The sequence below is a fragment of the Panthera pardus genome, unplaced genomic scaffold (genome assembly GCF_024362965.1).
Source record: "Panthera pardus isolate Hobbes unplaced genomic scaffold, ASM2436296v1 HiC_scaffold_25, whole genome shotgun sequence".
NCBI classification, from domain to species: Eukaryota; Metazoa; Chordata; class Mammalia; order Carnivora; family Felidae; genus Panthera; species Panthera pardus.
This window is the reverse complement of record NW_026526821.1, coordinates 21,227,045-21,248,954: the sequence shown is the minus strand read 5'-3', so window position 1 is coordinate 21,248,954 and position 21,910 is coordinate 21,227,045. Positions and strand designations below refer to the sequence as shown.

The following is a 21,910-nucleotide window of genomic DNA, read 5'->3' as shown; positions in this document are numbered from 1 at the left end:
TTTTATGTATTATAAAATTAACATAAAATTAGCGTATCATATGCAATTTTATGTATTGCATACTGTATATTATAAAGCTACATGTATAAAATTAGATTTTTTTTTTTAATATGAAATTTATTGTCAAATTGGTTTCCTTACAACACCCGGTGCTCATCCCAACAGGTGCCTTCCTCAATGCCCATCACCCACTTTCCCCTCCCTCCCACTCCCCATCAACCCTCAGTTTATTCTCAGTTTTTAAGAGTCTCTTATGGTTTGGCTCCCTCCCTCTCTTCCCCCCACCCCTTCCCCTTCACCATGGTCTTCTGTTAAGTTTCTCAGGATCCACATAAGAGTGAAAACATATGGTATCTGTGTTTCTCTGTATGACTTATTTCATTTAGCATAACACTCTCCAATTCCATCCACGTTGTTACAAAAGGCCATATTTCATTCTTTCTCATTGCCAAGTAGTATTCCATTGTATATATAAACCACAACTTCTGTATCCATTCATCAGTTGATGGACATTTATGCTCTTTCCATAATTTGGCTATTATTGTACAATTTTATATATTGCATACTATATATTATAAAGCTACATATATAAAATTAGATTTTAATGATACATAATGTTAATGTGTAACATGTATATGTGGTTTTATAAATTATAGGTACATAACCTAAAATATAAATTAAATATATAAATTATAAGTAATAATTTTAAAAACAAATTATTCAAATATTTGAAAAAGTTTTTTAATCTTTTACAAAATTGGAAATCCCCTTTTAATTTCTCTCTTGTCAGTAAGGGTTTTCATCGATCTTTTGTTACATATGATACACATTTCATCTGTTTTCTCTTGTATTTCTCTTACCTCTTTTTTTTAATGTTTGTTTATTTTTGAGAGAGATGGAAACAGAATGTGAGTCAGGGAGGGGCAGAGAGAGAGAGGGAAACACAGAATCCAAAGCAGCCTCCAGTCTCTGAGCTGTCAGCACAGAGCCCGACGCAGGGATCGAATTCACACACTTGTGAGATCATGACCTGAGCGTATGTCGGACTCTTAATCAACTGAGCCACCCAGGCGCCCCTCTTTTATCATATTTTAATTCTTGAATATATTTTTCACTCTGTTAAGAAATGAACTTGGTGGTGTGCAATTTTTTTCTATTCTAGATTGCTACGCTTTACGTATGGTCCTTCATTTCCTCCATTTAAAGTTCCTGATGAAGATGCCAGTCTGATCCCTCCTGAAATGGATAACGAGTGTGTGGCACAGACGTGGTTTCGCTTCTTACATATGTTAAGGTACTATTATTTAGTGTCACGTTTGCTTTTTATCCAGTGTCTTAGGGCAGAAACCGTGCTGTAGCTCTCATGTTGGCACTCAGTGTGTGGCTCCTAAGTACAGGCCTCAGGTGGAGCCACATGGGACAGTAGGCGTATCTGCATCACGTGGCTCCTCCTGTCCCTGTCTCAGCAGAGGCAGGCTGCCCTCAGCCGTGCTCGGTCTGCACTCTCTGGAAGCTTGTCCCCTGTGGTACATATGACATTTGTTCTCTTGCCTACTGCTGCAGCTTAGATCATAGCTCTCCCAGGACTTTGTTGCATTCTGTGGGGACTGGAGACTGCCTTGCTTCTGTGTGTGACCAGTGCTGTGTCTGGTCAGCTTGGCTAGGAGGGCCTCTCTAGTGTCCTTGTTTGAAATGTCACTGAGGCATACACTAAAATTACACAGAAGGATAAATTGCTGCTTCCTGCTCTCTCTTTCTTTCTAATAATTCTATTCGGTTCAGTTTCATTGCTTCCTATTTTTTTCTCTACTAGCCACATCCTTCTGTTGTGTGTAACTTATGTTCTGTTGCATACTGCCTTAATTCTCATTTCCTCTCATTCTGGTTCGACTGGCCTCATTTTTCTGTTTGTGTATTGGTGATTCTAAATTACTCTATGTGACCTTTTTATAAATTAGGGTTGTGAACCATTCTCTTTTTTCCCAGTTCTTAGTTTGCATTTTTCATCTTTCAGTTTTCTTAAAAATGTCTTTTTCTGGGATCATTCTCTATTTCCTTTAAAATTAGAAAGTTTTTCTGTGTAATTAATTCCTTTTCTCTTTTTTGATAGTAATCCCGTGGATTTGAGTAACCCGGCCATTATAAGCTCTACTCCCAAATTTCAGGAACAGTTCTTAAATGTGAGCGGAATGCCACAAGAATTGAATCAGTATCCCTGCCTTAAACATCTGCCTCAAATATTTTTTCGTGCCATGCGTGGAATCAGCTGTCTGGTGGATGCATTCTTAGGTGAATTTTGTGTATGTTGCTAAATGTTTGGAGAGCTACATGTAGATAACTTTAGAGTCTAGATTTAGAAACTATTATGGAAAGCCAAAAAGGAAAAAAACAACACACCAGATTTGATGACAAATAACAAAGTAGGAAAAATTATTTGCAATAAATGTAATAGCTAGAAATGTAAAAGCTAGAAAGCGTTTGTTGTCTTTATATAAACAGATCAGACAATGCTAAGAAAAAGAATAAGACTTAGTAGATAAATGGACAAAGAATATGAATAAATGATTTGCAGAAAAGTTCATTCTCACTGGTAATCTAAGAAAATACAGATTAAAATTCATTAGGTATCATTCTTCTGTGTGTCATAAGCAAGTTATACCTTTTGTGAGCCATTATTTTAAACTGTTTCACATTTTAAGAGTATGAAAACTCAATTTTTTTAACCTATCGAAAGGCAGTAATATTTAATATCTGTTATTTTCTAAAACATCTGTTATGTGCATTTGTTAATATGTTTCATAGGTGATAGTTCAAATTAAGTTTGTCTGCCACATAGCAACCCAAAGTACCAGAGATTTAAACAAGATAGTTTATTTTCGCATATGTTAAGGCCAGGGCTAGGTAGTATAGGGCCACTGTAGCTGTTCCATCGTTACGAAGGACCCAAGGCTTTGGTCTTTTGGCTCCCCATTCTTTGTGTACTCTCTCGTGGTCCATGATGGTTGAATGAGTTCCAGCCATCCTGTTCAGGAGTTAGGAAGGGAGGAGAGTCTACATTTGATTGGTCCTCTTAAGGAGATTTCTTGGAAGACGCACCCAACAATCACCCACTTCTCTGTGGTCAGAACATAGCCACATCTTATTCTGAGGGAGGCTTGAACATGTCGTCGTGTGTTTTGGGTAGCCGTGTCCAGCTGAAACTTGTATTCTGTAATCAGGAAGAAAGAGTGAATGGATATTGGGAGGCAACTAATGGTGTCTGCTGTAGTCTTGTCCTGAGCCTTCGCTGGTGTTGCTTGAGGAAGATTTTTCTGACCACGTGTTTGGAACTGTGAAGAATAACTCCGTTGGTCTTTGTTTAAAAGGCATTTCTAGACCCCGATCGGACAGTGCTCCTCCAACGCCCGTGAATAGATTAAGTATGCCTCAAAGCACTGCTGTCAATACCACCCCACCACATAACCGGAGGCACCGGGCTGTTACTGTGAATAAGGCCACCATGAAGACAAGCACAGTAAGGGTTTTCATCTCTGTTACTATGCTGTGTAAAGTTGACTTGTTAAGCTGCTATCCGTTTAAAAAAGTCCTGGTGTTTTCTCACATTTTTCTTGAGTGTGGATGTATTCTTACACTCCTGTAACAGGTTAGTACTGCTCATGCCTCGAAAGTTCAGCACCAGACATCCTCCACTTCTCCTCTGTCAAGTCCCAATCAGACAAGTTCTGAACCCCGGCCACTGCCTGCCCCTCGGAGACCAAAGGTTAACAGCATCTTGAATCTCTTTGGATCATGGTTATTTGATGCAGCGTTTGTTCACTGTAAACTTCATAATGGGATAAACAGAGACAGCAGCATGACTGGTAAATATTGCTCAAGAAATATGTTATCACTTTTTTCTTTTCTTTTTTTTTCTTTTTAATCTTTCCTACCTGCAAGATTAATATGTATCTTAAAAAGCTTTCTGTCTCTGACCAAGCAGTGTCTTTGTGTTTAACCCCTTCCAGCTGCAGTAACAGAATTTAGGAAGTTTTCCTACCTGTCCTTTTTATGTATGTTCTATGAGGTTTGGCATTTGTCTGGTTTTATTAGACACACTTCAGGTTAGCCACTTTTTGTTGAATCAAATTCCTTTCAGTAGGTGGCCTGGAAGTTCCCTTCATGTCAGCCAGGGTAATGATATTGAGAGAAAGAATTGAAGATTTTGACCAGAAATTTATTCACAAGAAGTGTTTTCTTAGATTCTGACAGCCATTCACTTATTAGTACATATCAAGATCAGAAAATTTCTGCTTCATGAAAGACTCTTACTTCTCAGGTTTTAGTTGAGAGAACTTTATTTCAGGGCCCACTTTCAAAAATACCATTTGCTCTGGAACTAAATAAGACTGGTGGAGAATTAATAACTCAACCCTGATATCTTCATTTAGATTTTATGACAAATTAAACTATTTAGATAAAATCTGATTTATTTTTGTCATCCTACCGTTGTACTTGGAAGTCGTGGCATAGTGTGCAGGATGGGAGCGTAGGGAAGTGCAGAATGTGCTGGATATTTCTGATAGGTCTTACGGAGAACGATGATAATGGCTAGCGTTTACTGAGCTACAGTTACTACGTGCCCAGGCACCGTGTTATATGCATTAATGAGTGTATTGGTTGTTTGGTAAGAAAGCACTTTTCTGACTGGGGTTGGAAGTAGCTTGAGAGAAAAGGATGCCTAATTTATGCATGTCTAGGGGGAATGTTGGTTCCAAGGATTAAAACTAATATACTGATCATAAAGGTCTCTGCTTTCTCTCAGAAATGCATTCTTAGCTGTTATGAATCATCTCAGAACTAAGGTCTAAGTGAGCATTATACACGTATAATTATTTTAGATGTTCTTACAAATTTTTTAAATGATTTAAAAAGTTGTGAATATGAAGATATTTTCAGGAATATGATTTGAGATCGCATGTTTGAGTTTACAGATTCCCTTGTTCATTTTCTTCGAATTCAAACCCTTTATATTCTGCCATTTCCATATTTTGTTTACAAGCTTGAAAGTAATGCTTACTTGTGGATAAGTAAATGTACTTAGTAATGACTCAATGAAAACTTAGAAAACCATTTTTGGCTTATATTTTCTTATGTTCATGTGCCATATATTTTGAGTTTTCCGAATCATGTTTATTAATTTGTATTGTATTTGCTAGAACGAATCAGTCATATTTTTAATTTTTATTTTTATTAAGGTGCAATTCTTATGCTGTAACTTTTGGGTATCAAGCTGTTGACTCTAAAGTCCCTGAATCCAGAATGGCTCCACCTCCTGCCTCCTTGGTGGGCTTGCTTAAAGGGAATATGCAAATCTTCTCACTCTCTAGGGAGTTTGTAACAGCTTTGCTCACCCTCTTGTGCCAAAAGATAGAAACCAGAATTCAGATCATATGTGGGCAACAAATTCTTACTTTGAACTCTTAACATTTTCCTTGGTGTGGAAAAGATAGAAGCTCCTCTTCCCCCTGTTGTGTTCAGAGATGAGAAAGGCTGTTACATTACCCAGGAGATAGGAGGTGTCCGGGTATTTCCCTGGATTGGAGTGCTAATGGGTGCTGCTCTTGAAGTCGTGGGGATGGAGGGTTTGGGAATACAAACACTGTTAGTCTGTTTCTAAGTACTGGCTGCCATCAAGGAATTCTGCCATGCAGTTCACCTCTAACTTAAAGTGTTTGCTTCTATGAACTGGTTAGCTTTAGATTGATGTGACATTACACTGTAGTTTGTAAAAGTAACATTGAGCTGGGAAGGGTTAATGAACTAAAATTTTAATGCACGTTATTGGCAGTTCAAAACCTCAATTCTTTGTAGTTGTGTAATTTTCTTCGTTCATTGTTTTGCATGATACAAAACTCATAATTTTGGATCTGAATGCACAATTTCCTGTTTTTGAACTAGCTTGTGGTATCATAAAGCTTTTAATCTAACTTTTAAAAAGCTAAAAAGCTTCTTAACTTATTGTAAAATTTCACCATCTTTAAAGTATTTTATGATTACTGCTGTCCTTTGATTTGTTTCCATTTATTTCTATTATCTTGCAGCATCTTTTATCCAAATTCTTCTTTCTTATAAATCTTGTAAGTAGGAACCAGAAGCTTCTCCTTAATTGCAGTCATGTTTTTATTTTTTTCATAATTCCATTAAAAAATTTGATTGTCATTGTCTCTTGTAGTTTTTGCACTTGGGAAGAAAAATACTTTTCTGTGTTTTGAATGGGGAAGATTGTTGGCAAAAGCAAATTAATCTGCCTGAATCAGTCCCATTATTTCTGTACACTAGTCTGGTCATGTCATGAATTCCAGGACTTTGCACTAACTGTGTTTTGGCTTTTTTTTTTTTTTTTTTTTTTTTTTTTTTTAAAGCTTTAAGCTTATTTTTATACAGATTTAGTGTTTGATTTGTATGCATTCTGCATGTAGTGTTTTTCAATTGTATTATTGCTGGATAGCTTATTCAGGACAAAAATGGCTCATGGGAAGTTGCATAAAGATTTATGCTTGACTCTGCACTCTATTAAAACTATTATTACAAAATAATTTACACATTTCACGTAGAGTGATAAAAGATTTCAGAGTGATTTTCAATACACTATGAAATCTTTTGTTAAAAGTAAAAGCAACTTTCAAAGGGCTTCTGTTTCAGTGACAACGAATGACCATGATAATCTTTCTTGCCAATCCAATTTTCTGATTTATCAACCTCAAGTTAGCTGCTGTCTGTGGTTGTTAAAATTCATTCTCATTTTGCTTGGTTGGGCGATTCTTTGGTGTGTGTTTTGGAGTTGGGTGGGTGGTGGGAATGCTCTCTCTTCCTCCCTGCCCATTTCTCATCCTTACTTTGCCCTCTCCCTAAAATATACGAACTGGCATGGGCTTGCCCATTTAATTATAATGTCTGTCTGGGGTAATATGTAAATTGCAGTAGCTGTTTTTCTTAATGTTTAAGCATCATTCTACAGGGAGAGGAAAAAGAATTAATAATAGAAAAGCCAAATTCTTTATTATATATCTGAGACTCTGAGTACGGATATATACAAATGTACTCTGCTGATCAAAAGTTCAGTTGAAAAATGCTTCTAGTAGAATCTGTGAAACTGTTAATATCACTGTAAATTAATTGTTACTATTTTCAAAGAAGATTTCCCAGAGCCCCTTAAAAAAAAAAAAAAATTAAGACATAGTTGCCAAACAAGCATTATTGAATTCTATTTCAATAACTATTTAATGACACCAACACTTGATCTTTGTGTCCAGGGTCCCATGAGCCTATTTGCGTATTGACAAATGTAATAACACCCTCCTTTTCTCTCCTCAGCCATTACAACACAAGCTAGCATGGAGTTTCGACGGAAAGGGTCACAAATGTCCACAGACACCATGGTTTCCAATCCTATGTTTGATGCAAGTGAATTTCCTGATAACTATGAAGCAGGAAGAGCTGAGGCTTGTGGGACACTGTGTAGGATTTTTTGTAGCAAGAAGACTGGAGAAGAGATTCTGCCAGCTTATTTATCCAGGTCTTAGAATTTTCTTTTTGTTTCTTTTTCCATTTATATCGTTTTGATAGTGAAACTAATGTAGCATGGCTTGGTAGGCTGAATTGATGAGTAAACATTGGTCTGAAAAACTTGCAAATGTCTGTAAGTAATTGAAACTTTTGCTTGAAGTTCTTCCATTTTGCCTGCCTCATCAAATTTGGTAAATATCCTTAAGATGCTTTTTATTTTAGAAGTATTATTTATTTCATCATATTTGACTTTTATTAATTATGGAGAGATTTGGAAGGATCACGCTAGTTAAATAAACTTTCAGCACAGTCTTAGCCATATACACAGTCCAGAAATGTTAGCTGTGAATCTGGCCTCTGAGGAGCTTATTTTCTCAAGTGAGCAAAGAAAGCCATGGACACAAGTGACAGTGATCCATTAGTAATAGAAGTTGGTAGGAGAGAGGCAGAGGTAAAGTGCTGTGGGCATTCAGAAGAAGAAGCAGTATGTACTTACCCAGGGATTCAGGAAAGACTTATAGAGGATGGGATGATTGTGCTGGACTTAAAAAGGATGGGTAGTATTTAGAGTATGTTAGCAGGTTGGGTAGGGTCCTCTCACTCAAATCTGTGACTTCAGCCATCTGTGTGAATGGCTCTGCCAGCCATTTAGCTGCTCAGGGCAGAAACTAAGAGTCCTTTTAGACTCTTCTTCCACTGTGTCTTTAGATGGTGAACCAACTCCTGCCTTTCTGCTACTTAACCCTCTTTGGAATCTCTCTACTCTGTCTTAACCATGACGCTTCAGACCTTGCCACCTTTTTCCTAGTTTAACTTGTAGTGGCCTCCTATTTTTCTTGACTACATTTTGCTTTCCTCAGCTGACCTTTAGCCTAGCTGCTAAAGTGATCAACGATACCGTTTAGGTGGCTTTGTGCCTGCTATAGGTTCTCGGGAGAGAGGATTACACTGAATCAGAGGGAACCAAGTGCAGAATCATATAGGCCTGAAACAGGGAACTAATCAGGGAAATCTTAATAATAGGCTCTTGGCTTTTGTTTTTGTTTTAATTTTTTAAAATGTTTATTTATTTTTGAGAGGGAGAGAGACACAGCAGGAGTGGGGGAGAGACAAAGGGAGGGAGACACAGAATCCGAAGTAAGCTCCAGGCTCTGAGCTGTCAGTGCAGAGCCTGATGCGGGGCTCCAACTCATGAACCGTGAGATCATAACCTGAGCTGAAGGCGGACGCTTAACCGACAGAGCCACCAGGCTTTGGCTTTAAGTAACAGGAAACTCCTCTGCTGATCAAAAGTGTGATTTAAGCAAAATAGAAACATGTTATGAGAAATTGTGCCATTTAATACATTCTAAGGTCGGGACATGCAGCAGGGCCGCACAAAGGGCAGGGACCAGCAACTAGAAAGTGTTCAAGGAACAAAACAACTTTCTTCCTGTTTCTCTGTCTTCTTGGTCTCCCAGAACTTCCTCATTCTTCTCTTCTCTGCAGATTATTTTCTTAAGTTTCAATGTGCTTCTGAGTTCCCAAATTCCATTGCTTTGGTCTAGGTGATCAGGAGGGCCAGTTAGCATCTCTGAAGCCTAATTTCAGATTCCTGGGAAAAAAGATCTGATTAATCGGGCGTCTACCTCTGGCCTAGTCGCTATGGCTGTGAGGGTGGGTCACATGGAGTGCTGGAGCTCATCCTTTGTGGTGGGGGCGTAGTCTCAGGAGGGAGACTATGGGTTGGGGAGATACCCTGAACAGTACCAATAGTGATAAGGTGGAAGGTTGTTATCATGAGCTTTCTGTCTGGCCCATAAGACTGGATGGATGGTAGTATGACCAACCAAAAGGGCAGATTTGTGAGAGGGCAGATGATGAACTTAGTTATCAACCTGTTGAGTGTGAGATGCCTGTGGGATATTAACAAATAATGAAGTTCCTACTATGTGCCAGACACTCTGCAAATACTGGAGTAATCAGTACATGTTGTCAGTAATCGATAATTGGACATGACCTGCCTTTAGGTATCCACACACTTTTGGCTGACAGATCTGGGCTCAGTTGAGAGGCATGGACTAAAGACTGATTTGATTATATTCTGTGGCTTAAAACCAGGCTAGTACGAGAAGGAGCTTAAGAGAGTGGATGGAGCTTAGCAGCCTGATGGACACCAGTATAGGAGGCAAGCGGGGTAAGAGGTCTGTTAGAGGAAACAGCTACAGCAGTCAGAGAGGGAAAAGAAGAAGGGAGTATATTAAAGTGGTGAATGAATACTTTAAAAAGGCAGAGTAAGTTGAGACTTGGACATGTCTTTTGGATTTAGCACTTGGGACACTGTTGGTTATTTGCGAATATGGTTTTAACTGAATTCTAGAAAGAGAAGCCAGACTGAAATGTGTTGAGTAGTGACCAGGAGGTGAGGAAGCGGTTTCCAAAGAGTTTTGCAGAGAAAAGAAGTACCTCACGGTAGAAGAGTTTACCAGTATAGTCGCTCTGAATTATAGAAGATTGAATACCTAGTTGATTGGGGGTTAGGGGAGGGGACTAAACGAAGGTAGATGCAGGTATATTCCTAAAAGGAGTTTTATTTCAGACTCCCCTCCATGTCACGGTGAATGCAGGGCTGCATGAGGTTTCTTTCTTTCATCGTCCCCCTGGAAAAGAGGGGGAAGGGAAAAAAGACACAATGCACCCTTTTTTTTTCTTTAGGAATTGGAAGATGTTGCAAAACTTTACTGGCATGGAATTCAGCTCACTAATTCCTCTGGCTTATTAATAATTGCTGTAGCCATTTGTTTTGTTTTGGTTGCTTCATCTGCAGGCACCTATAACTTTGAGTTGCAAGGCTTAAAACTTCGAGAAGGTGTAAGAGACATGAATCTTTTTTTTCTTTTCATTAGGAAAGATATTTTGGTTCTTAGTATATTTGCTTTTGAGTTGTTCTAACTCCAGTAATACCTTTTAAGGATAGAAGTAATGAAGAGTGGAAATAGGCTTTCAGATGACTATGTAGAAAATATTAATGATTATGAAAATAATTGATCGGCAGTTTGTTTAAAATTTTTTTCTTGCTTTCCTAGATTTTACATGCTTTTAATTCAAGGTTTGCAGATAAATGATTATGTGTGCCATCCTGTCTTGGCCAGCGTTATTCTAAACTCCCCTCCTTTGTTCTGCTGTGACTTGAAAGGGATTGATGTTGTGGTTCCTTACTTTATTTCAGCTCTTGAAACCATTTTGCCTGACAGGTAAGCTATCATTCTGCACTAGTATGTCACTGGTTGGGTTTGGCCTGGTCTGTTTGGTGCTTCGTCCCCAGTTGCCTAATTTATCCTGTGCTAGTGTCTTCATAGCCCAGAGGAACTCAGGTCACATTACATGGGCATAGAACATCCAGATCCATCCACCTCATCCCTGAATTCAATCAGTTCTGATTTGTCCGTGGGCATGTCGAATTCTTTTTGGCCTGAGCTGGAGGGCTAAGAACAACCCCAGCCCAGAGGTCCTACTTTTATAGAGTAGGTCATACATTTAAAATCAGTCAGTCAGATTCTAGTTTAATTCTGTAACACCTTAACATAGAAATTCACACACACACACTGCAGAAAATAAACTCAGTAGAAACTAGTTACTGCATTCTTTATGAAACCAAACCCAGTACTTCTATTGTGAAAAATTGACATAATGTATATTTGGCAATAGCTAAAAACATACTTTGGTTTGGAAATACCAAAAGCGTTTTTTTTTTCTTTTTTTTTTCTTTTTTTTTTTTTGGCAGAGAACTCTCAAAATTCAAAAGCTATGTAAACCCAACAGAATTGAGAAGATCTTCCATTAATATCCTACTTTCTTTGTTGCCCCTCCCTCATCATTTTGGCACAGTCAAATCTGAGGTAACGTTTCATTAAAGTTTTTTATATTCTGCGTTCTGTTTTGTGTGCTTCTTCAAGTCAAATTGTATTTTAAAAATGGAACATGAGCTTTTTAAGATTTTTCTCAGGGACTCCTGGCTAGCTCAGTCGGTGGAGCATGCAACTCTTGATCTTGGGGTTGTGAGTTAGAGCCCCACACTGGATGTAGAGATTACCTAAAATAAATAAATCAATAAAATCTTAAAAAAAAAAAGAACCAACTTAGATTATTTCAGTTGAACTGGCAAAGTTGATTTGTTGTGGTATTTCTTCTGTTAGTCAACCAGCATGCCTTGGTCTCCTATTTCAGATGGCACTAACACATGCTGTGTGAGTTAGTGCCACATTAGCCAGCACGGTGGCTAATATTAGTCAGATTGAAAGCCTTTCTTGTTAGACCGACCTCTTTGTCCACTGTAGCGGTTGCCACATGGGCATAGCGCACCACAGCGGTCGATGTTGAATATTATTTGTTTCTTCCATAGGTGGTCCTGGAAGGAAAGTTTAGTAATGATGACAGCTCTTCATATGATAAACCGATAACTTTTTTGTCCCTGAAGTTGAGACTTGTGAATATACTAATAGGTGCCTTGCAAACGGAGACGGACCCCAACAACACTCAAATGATACTAGGTTTGTGTTCACAAAAGTTTTTTTAAGTGAACCCGTATGCTGTTGACGCCAGGCATGCTGAGACAGCAGGGGTCAGTGATGGGAACCTAAGCCTAATACAGCTCTACTTATTCTGAATCAGAGGCAGAATTGTTTGCTTTTATATATGAAAAAGTTTAAAGGGGGGAGATGAGGGAAGGGGGAAGAATTACAGTTGTCTTAGTGCATCCTTTTTGTTTAGTTTTATTTGTGATATTTTTCTCTTTCCCTCTTGCCTTTCCTCTCTCCTCCTCTCTCCCTTAACCCACTTCCTCCCCTTCCTTCTCTTGTCTTTCCTTCCCTCCCTTCTTACATCTGTGTTTTCCTCTTCCTCCTGCCCATTACGTCCATATGGAAAAAATTTGAGTTGGGTGTAATTCTAGAAGCCATGTAAGAACGCTGCCAGGAGCAAACTGAGGAGGAGCTGTTGCTGTGCTTCCCTCCTTTTTCCTTAATGTTTTCTTTTGGTCCCCTGATCATACTGATTCTCTTTTAAATGGCCACTCAACGTTACGGCCAGTGACATAAGCGCTCATTATTTTTCAACTTGATTACCACAATTGTCTCTTTGTGTCTTTCCTCGAAGCCGAGAGCATGGTCCTAAGTACAGGCATTCTGAGGACAACACTAAAGAACTGATGGCATGGCTTTTATCCTTGAGCAAGCCCTATTGCAGAAATTAGGATATCCTCAAGGCAGAGCTTGCCTGCCTTGTTCAGTGTCTTCAGTGTTGAGCGAAGAAACCAAAAGGGCAAGAAAGACTTCAGAGGGGGAAGTGGGAGTTAAATTTGATCTTGTAGGGCAGAATTTGAATAGGCAGAAATGAGGTTAGGATTTCATTTCAGGAGAGGAAGTGTCATGACCAAAGAATGGGTGATTGCAGTAGTAGTTGGAGTGAGTGTTCAGAACGTAGTATGTTTTGCAGTGAGAAAGTGGAATAAATAGGGAAGAATAAATTGTTTCCTTTTGGAAAAGACTTGAAGGAACAGAGCTTAAATCTCACTATAAGAGGGCCTCCAAGTTGTAGGGTTTTAGGTTATTCAAATAACATGTCACTTGAAATCAGATAATTTTCTACAGAGTTGATATTTAGTTTTGCCTTAACCCTTGTTCTGAAGAGCTCCCTATGTATATTTCAAGAAAGAGTCAATTGTCACTCTTCCTATAGATTGGGAAAACTATGTCTGTCCCCTCTTTAACCAGGTGGACAAGAGCACTCCCACACTGGGATGAGAAGCAGTGTGTTAGGCTCACCATCTTGTTTCTGTCGTAGCCTTTTCTAGAGCTGTAAGTTCTCTGATAGTAAATACATGCAGCTTGCCTTCAGAATGTGCAGCCATGGTCAAGCCCTGAGCCATGTGGCTTTAATCATTCTGAAAAAGCAGTCTGGTATGTGTATGTATATACCCACATACACACACACACACACACACACACACACACACACACACACACAATGGAGTATTACTTGGCAATCAAAAAGAACGAAATCTTGCCATTTGGAACAACATGGATGGAACTAGAGGGTATTATGCGAAGCAAAATTAGCCAGTCAGAGAAAGACAAATATATGACTTCACTCATATGTGGAATTTAAGATACAAAACAGACGAACATAGGGGAAGGGAAGCAAAAATAATACAAAAACAGGGAGGGGACGAAAACATAAGAGACTCTTAAATATAGAAAACAAACTGAGGGTTGCTAGAGGAGTTATGGGTTGGGGGGTGGCTAAATGGGCAAGGGGCATTGAGGAAGACACTTGGAATGAGCACTGGGTGTTATACGTACGGGATGAGTCACTGGAATCTACTCCTGAAATCATTATTGCACTATATGCTAATTAGCTTGGATGTAAATTAAAAAATTAAAAAGCAGTCTGGTCAGAAAGATATAGTTGTGATTTTTATTTTGTTGTTTTTCTTTTATTTCTAAAAAAACAGAATGTGATTTTAAAGTATTCCATATCTTTCTTAGTTTGTATTACCCTTGAAATTGACATGTTTACATAGTCAGCTAAAATCATATTCCTGTCTCTGCTGTTAATTGAGATATTTCAGCCATTTTAGTATTCTTGTCATATATTTAAATAAAACGCACTTTTTTTTTTTTTTGCTGTTACAGGGGCAATGTTAAATATTGTTCAAGATTCAGCACTTTTAGAAGCCATTGGTTGCCAAATGGAGATGGTAAGAAGCATACCACGTGTAATGTGTCAGGAGAATATCAACATCTGATTTTATGTAAATTGCATTCCAAAATGTCTGTCTTTGTGATTTTTAAAGGCATTTGTAAATTCAGCTCATTGATTCTGAAGGATCTTATTTTAAAATGTGTATTTCGAGGTTTCTTACCTTTTAGTGCTTCCTCAGCCATTAATCAGGTCTTTGAGAGATTCTGCATGAGAGAAATTTCAGATAGATACAGTCTTTATTCCTGGACAGTGTCTGCTTGAAGCTCTTGACTTCTTTTGCTGTGCTGGTGAACTGGCTTGAATAATCTAGGAAAAGCCCTCTATTCTATTATTCCTTCTATGCCTAGTAGATCTAATGCTGGCTGGAAACAAGCATGAGTTTATTCTTTTCCATCTTATCAGCTCTTTTTTTTTTTTAAGTTTATTTATTTTGAGAGAGCGAGAGAATGGGCAGGCGCATGTGAGCAGGAGAGGGGCAGAGAGAGGGAGAGAGAGAGAATCCCAAATGGGCTTTGTGCTGTGAGCCTAAAAAACGGTGAGATAGTGACCTGAGCCAAAATCAACAAATGGACACTTAACCGACTGAGCCACCCAGGCGCCCCCATCAGCTCTTTTACACCCAAAGTTTGAAGGTCCCCCAAAGCATCAATGCTTCCAAATTAAAAATGTTTCCCCTGCCCCCCTACTTCTGGCTTCAGGATATGTGATCCTTGTACCTGGAGTAAAGACAAGAGAGTGGAGAAATTAATAGAGTATACTAGAATGAGATGGGTATATGTAAGATGGGTGATCAAATTATTATTAAGGAAATTAGATTCATATCCCAGTAGGTAGCTAAAATAATCAACTGATGTGGATATAATGAATTTTGTTTATATGGGGGAAAATGAGAGAAATCTTTAACAGATACCTTTGTCAGCCCCTGTACATATGGAAGTACTAACTGTAATATTTCATTGTTTGTGTTCTATGATGTAACTGCATTTGAAAGTTACTGTGGTTTATTTGTGTTTTGTTTTTTTTAAGATTGTATAAATCTTAAAGCGTTCTAAAGTTTTGCTTAGAGGCACTAGGGTGTTTCTTTAAGGACCCAGAGTTATTAGCTCGCGAAATCTAGTGAAGATGGGAAAGGTCCTGAGCTGGCCCTTTGTAAACAGCGGCAAAGAAGACTCCAGAATGGGCAACCATAATCATCAGACCTTTCATACCCTTCAATAGATGGTGTCTGTGCAAAAACACGATAGTTTTAATCCCTTGTCAGTTTTTATCTGTATCAGTTTGTGCTGCTTAAACAGCTACTTAGCCATTCCATTTTATCAACATGGCTTTTAATGACTGACCTCTATTTATACTTGTCAACTTGGGATGTAGACCTCAGATATTTGACTCGTTTTTATTTGACTAGGGTGGTGGAGAAAATCACCTGAAGAGTCATAGTCGCACTAATAGTGGTATTAGTTCAGCAAGTGGTGGAAGCACAGAGCCCACAACTCCTGACAGTGAAAGACCTGCTCAGGCCCTCCTAAGGGATTATGGTAAGCCATGTCTGGTTTTTTGAAATCCAAATTTTATTGAATAAGTTTTAATGCCCAGATATGTAAGACAAACAAAATCTTTTTAAACAAAATTGTAATGTTATGATTTTTTTAAGGTATTTAAGTATAATAGACTATTAGTCTAAGAGATTTTTATTATTTTTTAATTTTTATTTTATTTTAGAGAGAGAGTGTGAGCAGGGGAGAGGGGCCAAGGGAGGGAGAGAAATTTAAGCAGGCTCCATGCTCAGTGTGGAGCCCGATGTGGAGCTTGATCCCATGATCCTGGGATCATGACCTGAGCTGAAATCAAGAGTCGGATGCTCAACTGCCTGAGCCACCCAGGCGCCTATAAAAGATTTTTTTAAAAGAAAGCAAATCTTTTAAAATTAGCTCTATAGCTTCTAATAGCTAATTTTGGGTAGTTTATTAGATTTTATAAATGATTATAGTGGGTTGTCAGGGAAACATTTCTGGATTCTGTACCAAGTGTTGGTAATACAGAGTCAAATAGGATGTGCTGTCCCTCAGGCTCTAATGACAGAGTCAGCCAGCACGTCAGTTATTGCAGTGTGATAAGGGGAGTGATGAAATATACCTTAGATGGGAACCCGCAGGAGAGTGTCTTTGTGTTTAAAAACTATATATCTTACTATAACTGGTTAGATTCTTCAGTCACAAATTTTAAGCAAGAGTAAGGCAGCATTTGCTAGCTGAGCATTCTGTTCAATGATATCCTTTACCCTTGGCAGTTACTTTATGGGTTCTGTGAATTTGTGGGTGCCTTTGTGTTTTTATACATAATTATTCATATTGTATTGAATCCGTGAGTGCCAGTCCAACTTGACTGGAATGAAATCTAGATCCTTAGACGTGAATTTAATTTTTTAATCATCTGGAAAATTCATGAGCTTAGGAGTCCAGGCATGTTTTAAGTATCCTCGAGCATGTCAGAGATATCAGGTCATTGTGAGGTTATTCAACAAATTTAAATACAGAATTTATAAAGAAGTTACTTAAAATTGTTATCTTCATTATGTTCATGGATTTAAGTATACTATAGGTGAAAATTTGTTTTTTATGCTTTCTAAAACACTTTTAAACTAAAGAATTTTCTGAATTATTGTATGTGTTCTAATATAAATGTTGGAAGTGATTATTGTTTGTTTCAGCATTTTGAACTGGTGTTAGTGAGTTCTGCTTGTAATGTTGTAGTTTTTACTAAGAAATCCAGATTTGTGTTAGTGTCGCATGAATGTCTCTCTTTAATGATCATTCCTTTTTCTGTTGTCACTGCCCTCTTTCTGATAGGATCGACAGGTATAATGTCCCTAAAGCTTCCTTTATAATAAAGTTCAATTTAGTTTGTCCTAATTTATTATTAGCTAAGTAGTAATTACTTTACATTTTTTTAAAGTTTTTATTTATTTATTTTGAGAGAGGATGAGAGAGAACAAGTGGGGGAGGGACAGAGAGAAAGGGGGACAGAGGATCCAAAGTGGGCTCTGTGCTGACAGCCGGGAGCCCAATGTGGGGCTTGAACTCGAGAACCAAGAAATCATGACCTGAGCCGAAGTCGGATACTTAACCGACTGAGCCACCCAGGCGCCCCAGTAGAACTGGAGGCCAAATAAAAAACATGGTGACTTGGTTAATTTCTTTTTTAGAAGTCCTAAAGTGGTCTTAGAGAATTAAATGTTAAAATGTGTTTAGAAAGACATTGCATGTGACTTTTGATAGTTTAAACCCTGAAAATAATTTCAACAGATGCTTTATTCCTAGCATCTGAGGGGATTCTAAAATGTGAATTCTTTTTTCTATAAAATTCCAAGGAAATAATGATAGCCTTTTCACTGTTTTTTGTTTTTTTTTTTTTTTAAATGTAACTCTCTATGAGTTTAGAAATTTTAAGATTTACATTATTATAAGAATGATATCGAACTGCCAGATCCCGGTGGATGTCTGTGTAAAAAGTAGCTGAGCTGGGAACTAGAAGCTGCTTTGGTCCAGTGTGTGTGCCCTGTGCACTGTTGTTGAGTCAGGCTTGGTGCTCAGGCCGGTGGGGTGGGGAGTGTAGCCCTGTGCGGGTGCCCATTGTGCTCACTGTGGCTGCTGTGGTCTGTGCCTGGTGGAATGCTGTGCTTCTTGTTACTAATGCTTAGTTGTTTTCCCTCCCTGTGGGATGTGGCATTGGGGTTATATCCTAGCTCTTAATACAGATTCAGCTGCTGGGCTCCTGATCCGCAGCATTCATCTCGTCACCCAAAGACTCAACTCCCAGTGGCGGCAAGACATGAGCATATCACTGGCAGCTCTAGAGCTCCTCTCTGGCCTGGCAAAGGTGAGGGGAACAGTCGTCGTATTTTAGCCTGACAGCTTTGGACCATCACTCTTTTTCCCGTATCTCCTGACAGTGGTGGTTATATTCAAACATAGTTTATGTCTAGAGTGTGCAAAAAGGAGCCTTCAAATGAAATTGTACAAAGTGAACTTTATTTGTTTTTAATAATTTCAAAGAGTGAATTGTACTTTTGTTGTTAGTTTACAGGAAACATCTCAGTACTTCCTATTTATTTGCAAATGATAATAGAATGCCTGTTGATTTTGTATATGCTATATAATACCCTTAAATTTTCAGCGTGACATTTTATGCCATTGTAGGATCATCAAATTTTAATAAGTACGTGGGAAAATGTGCACAAATCTCAAAATATTTATGCTGAGTACAAGAAGCCAGACCCTCTCCCCTCAAAAAAAGAGTACAATACTATATGATTTTATTTGTATAAAACTCTAGAAAATGCAGGCTAACCTGTAGTGACAGAAGGTAGATCAGTAGTAACCTAGGGAAGGGGCATAAAGGAGTGGGAGAAAGGATTAGCAAGGTGCATGAGGATATTTTGGGGGGTGATTGATATGTCCACTACTTTGTGCTGATAGTTCACAGGTATATACTTTGGCCACAATTTATCAAATTTTTCACTTTCAATATGTGTAGTATCCTCTATGTTAATTGTACCTCTGAGCAGGTACATAGAACTTCGTAGCCCATAGAGCCTCACTGTAGGGTTGGGTTAGGGGCTTCAGAGGCTTCAGAAATGGGCACACGTTCCATTGCCAGCTATCCTTCTGATATCTGGCAATGATGAAGTTTAGGTTTTAGGCAGTGAAGAAATATGCTAAAATGAAATACTGTTTTAGGGTTTGAAAAATGCCTTCTTTATAGACTATTATGTGATACATCTGACATATTCTGTTCCTCTGTAGAAATACCATTTTTTTTTTTAATACCATTTTAAAAAATAAGACTTTCTGTGGTGTATCACAGCATCAGAAAGGCTGGGCTTCGGCGCAGATACTTTGAAATTGGTACGGTGGATCCTGGCTAACTGTGTTCCCCGTGTGACTGTGTTCAGGTGAAGGTGATGGTGGACTCTGGAGACCGGAAGCGAGCCATCAGCTCCGTGTGCAGCTACATTGTGTACCAGTGTAGTCGGCCAGCTCCTCTTCACTCCCGGGATCTGCACTCCATGATAGTAGCGGCTTTTCAGTGTCTCTGTGTCTGGCTGACAGAGCACCCTGATATGCTTGATGAAAAGGTTAGTTTACTAGATCCGTTGTTTGTTTGTTTGTTTGTTTGTTTGTTTGTTTGTTTGTTTTTGAGAGAGAGCAGGTGCATGTACACTGCTCGCACATGAGCCAGGGAGGGGGACAGGGAGAGGGAAAGAAGAGAATCTTAAGCAGGCTCCACACCTAGCACCGAGCCTGACACAGGGCTTGAGCTCATGACGTGAGCCAGACACTTAACTGACTGAGCCACCCAGGCGCCCCAAGTTTACTAGATCTTAAAACGGGGAGAAGAAACAAAAATGTATGCTGGGAAAATCCCTCTTAAAAGAGAATCTTTAAGGTGGGGGAGATGGGAAAATGGGTGATGGGCATTGAGGAGGGCACTTGTTGGGAGGAGCACTGGGTGTTGTATGTAAATGTCGAACCATGGGAATCTATCCCAAAAACCAAGGGCACACTTTACACCCTGTATGTTAGCCGATTTAACAATAACTTATGTTAAAAAAAAGAATCTTTAAATACAATATTGCATACTTACACTGAATATAGTTGTAATATTTTAGGAGAACACTTGTTCTTTTGAGCACAACTCAATAATTGTCATCATGCTTATATTTGGTTGCAAATTAACCCGTAGAAAAGTTCTTTTTTATTATTATTTAAAAAAATATTTTTTTTAACATTTATTTATTATTGAGAGACAGAGAGAGACAGAGCATGAGCAGGGGAGGGACAGAGAGAAAGGGAGACCCAGAATGTGAAGCAGGCTCCAGGCTCTGAGCTCTCAGCACAGAACCCAATGCGGGGCTTGAACTCACGAACCACAAGATTATGACCTGAGCTGAAGTCTGATGCTTTAACTGACCGAGTCACCCCAGGCACCCCGAAAAGTTCTTTTGAAAATGTAGCTTTCACCTCTTTGACCGTGGCTGCAGCAACTTCTTACTTGACATGTCTCCAAAGGCAGGAGAAATAAAAGCAGAAATGAACTGTTGGGACCTCATGAAGATAAAAAGTTTCTGCACAGCAAAGGAAACAATCAACAAAACTAAAAGACAACCAGTGGAATGGGAGAAGATATTTGCAAATGACACACCAGATGAGGGGTTAGTATCCAAAATCTGTAAAGACCTTAGCAAACTAAAATTAAAAAAAGAACAAAAAACAAAAAACAAAAACAAAAACAAAAAAACTTACCAAACTCAGCACCTGAAAAACAATAATCCAGTGAAGAAATGGGCAGAAGACATAAATGGACACTTTTCCAAAGAAGACTTCCAGATGGCTAACAGACATGAAAAGATGCTTAACATAGCTCATCATCAGGGAAATACAAATCAAAACCATTGAGATACCACCTGACATTGGTCAGAATGGCTAAAATTAACAACTCAGGAAACAATAGATGTTGACAAGGATGTGGAGAAAGGGGAACCCTCTTGCACTGTTGGTGGGAATGCAAACTGATGCAGCCACTCTGGAAAACAGTGTGGAAGTTCCTCAAAAAATTAAAAATAGAACTACCCTACAACCCAGCAATAACACTACTAGGAATTTATCCAAAGGATACAGGAGTGCCGATTCGAAGGGGCACATGTACCCCAGTGTTTATAGCAGTGCTATTGACAATAGCCAAAGTATGGAGAGAGCCCAAATATCCATCAACTGATGAATGGATAAAGAAGATGTGGTGTGATGGAATACTACTTGGTGATGAAAAAGAATGAAATCCTGCCATTTGCAACAACGTGGATGGAATTGGAGGGTATTATGCTAAGTGAAATAAGTCAGAGACAGATACAGGTTTTCACTCATATGTGGAATTTGAGAAACTTAACAGAAAACCATAGGGGAAGGGAAGGGGAAAAAAAGTTACAAACAGGGAAGCAAACCATAAGAGACTCTTAAATACAGAGAACAAACTGAGGGTTGTTGGGGGTGGAGGGTTGGAGGGGGGGCAGGGAAAATGGGTGATGGGCATTGAGGAGGGCACTTGGCGTTGTATGTAAGTGATGAATCACGGGAATCTACTCCGGCAGCCAAGATTATACTGTATACACTGTATGTTAGTTAACTTGACAATAAATTACAAAATAAATATTAAAAAAAAAAGATGTAACCTTTTCTCTCTCTGCCCTTCCCCCCACTCACGTTACTTTCTATCTCTCTTAAATGAAAATAAAAGGAAAGAAAGTTGGAATCTTGACCAATTTATCTGAAGTATTAAGAATATTATTTTTTGAAAGGATGTGGTAGCCTCAAGATGACCAGTGGGCACTTTGGTCACCCATTGCCAAATTCCGAAGGACAGTTGGTATCCAGGCTGCAAAACTAGAGCATAAATTGCCGTAAAGTTTGCCTGTGTATAAAAATTTCATTTCGGGCCCCTAGATGGCTCAGTCAATTAAGTGTCCCAACTCTTGGTCTCAGCTCAGGTCTTGATCTCAGGGTCTTGAGTTCAAGCCCTGTGTTGGGCTCTAAGCTGGGCATGAAGCCTGCTTAAAAAAAATTCATTTCAC

The 21,910-nt window shown here is 38.7% G+C and overlaps 1 protein-coding gene across 6 annotated transcripts in view; it reads left to right on the top strand.

Moving 5' to 3' along the window:
* RALGAPB (Ral GTPase activating protein non-catalytic subunit beta) overlaps positions 1 to 21,910 on the top strand; it is an 89,003-nt gene that overhangs the window by 28,653 nt on the left and 38,440 nt on the right. The window contains exons 6-18 of one of the 6 annotated variants that reach the window (XM_019458515.2): positions 1,163 to 1,294; positions 2,111 to 2,289; positions 3,366 to 3,514; positions 3,644 to 3,860; positions 6,081 to 6,116; positions 7,354 to 7,555; positions 10,611 to 10,778; positions 11,309 to 11,423; positions 11,927 to 12,074; positions 14,217 to 14,281; positions 15,692 to 15,821; positions 18,041 to 18,162; positions 19,238 to 19,420. In XM_019458515.2, the coding sequence (XP_019314060.2) occupies positions 1,163 to 1,294; positions 2,111 to 2,289; positions 3,366 to 3,514; positions 3,644 to 3,860; positions 6,081 to 6,116; positions 7,354 to 7,555; positions 10,611 to 10,778; positions 11,309 to 11,423; positions 11,927 to 12,074; positions 14,217 to 14,281; positions 15,692 to 15,821; positions 18,041 to 18,162; positions 19,238 to 19,420 (1,846 nt within the window). Of the gene's footprint in view, positions 1 to 1,162; positions 1,295 to 2,110; positions 2,290 to 3,365; positions 3,515 to 3,643; positions 3,861 to 6,080; positions 6,117 to 7,353; positions 7,556 to 10,610; positions 10,779 to 11,308; positions 11,424 to 11,926; positions 12,075 to 14,216; positions 14,282 to 15,691; positions 15,831 to 18,028; positions 18,163 to 19,237; positions 19,421 to 21,910 lie in introns of all 6 variants that reach the window. The other 5 variants (XM_019458513.2, XM_053890260.1, XM_019458518.2 and 2 more) reach the window with 5 other exon arrangements.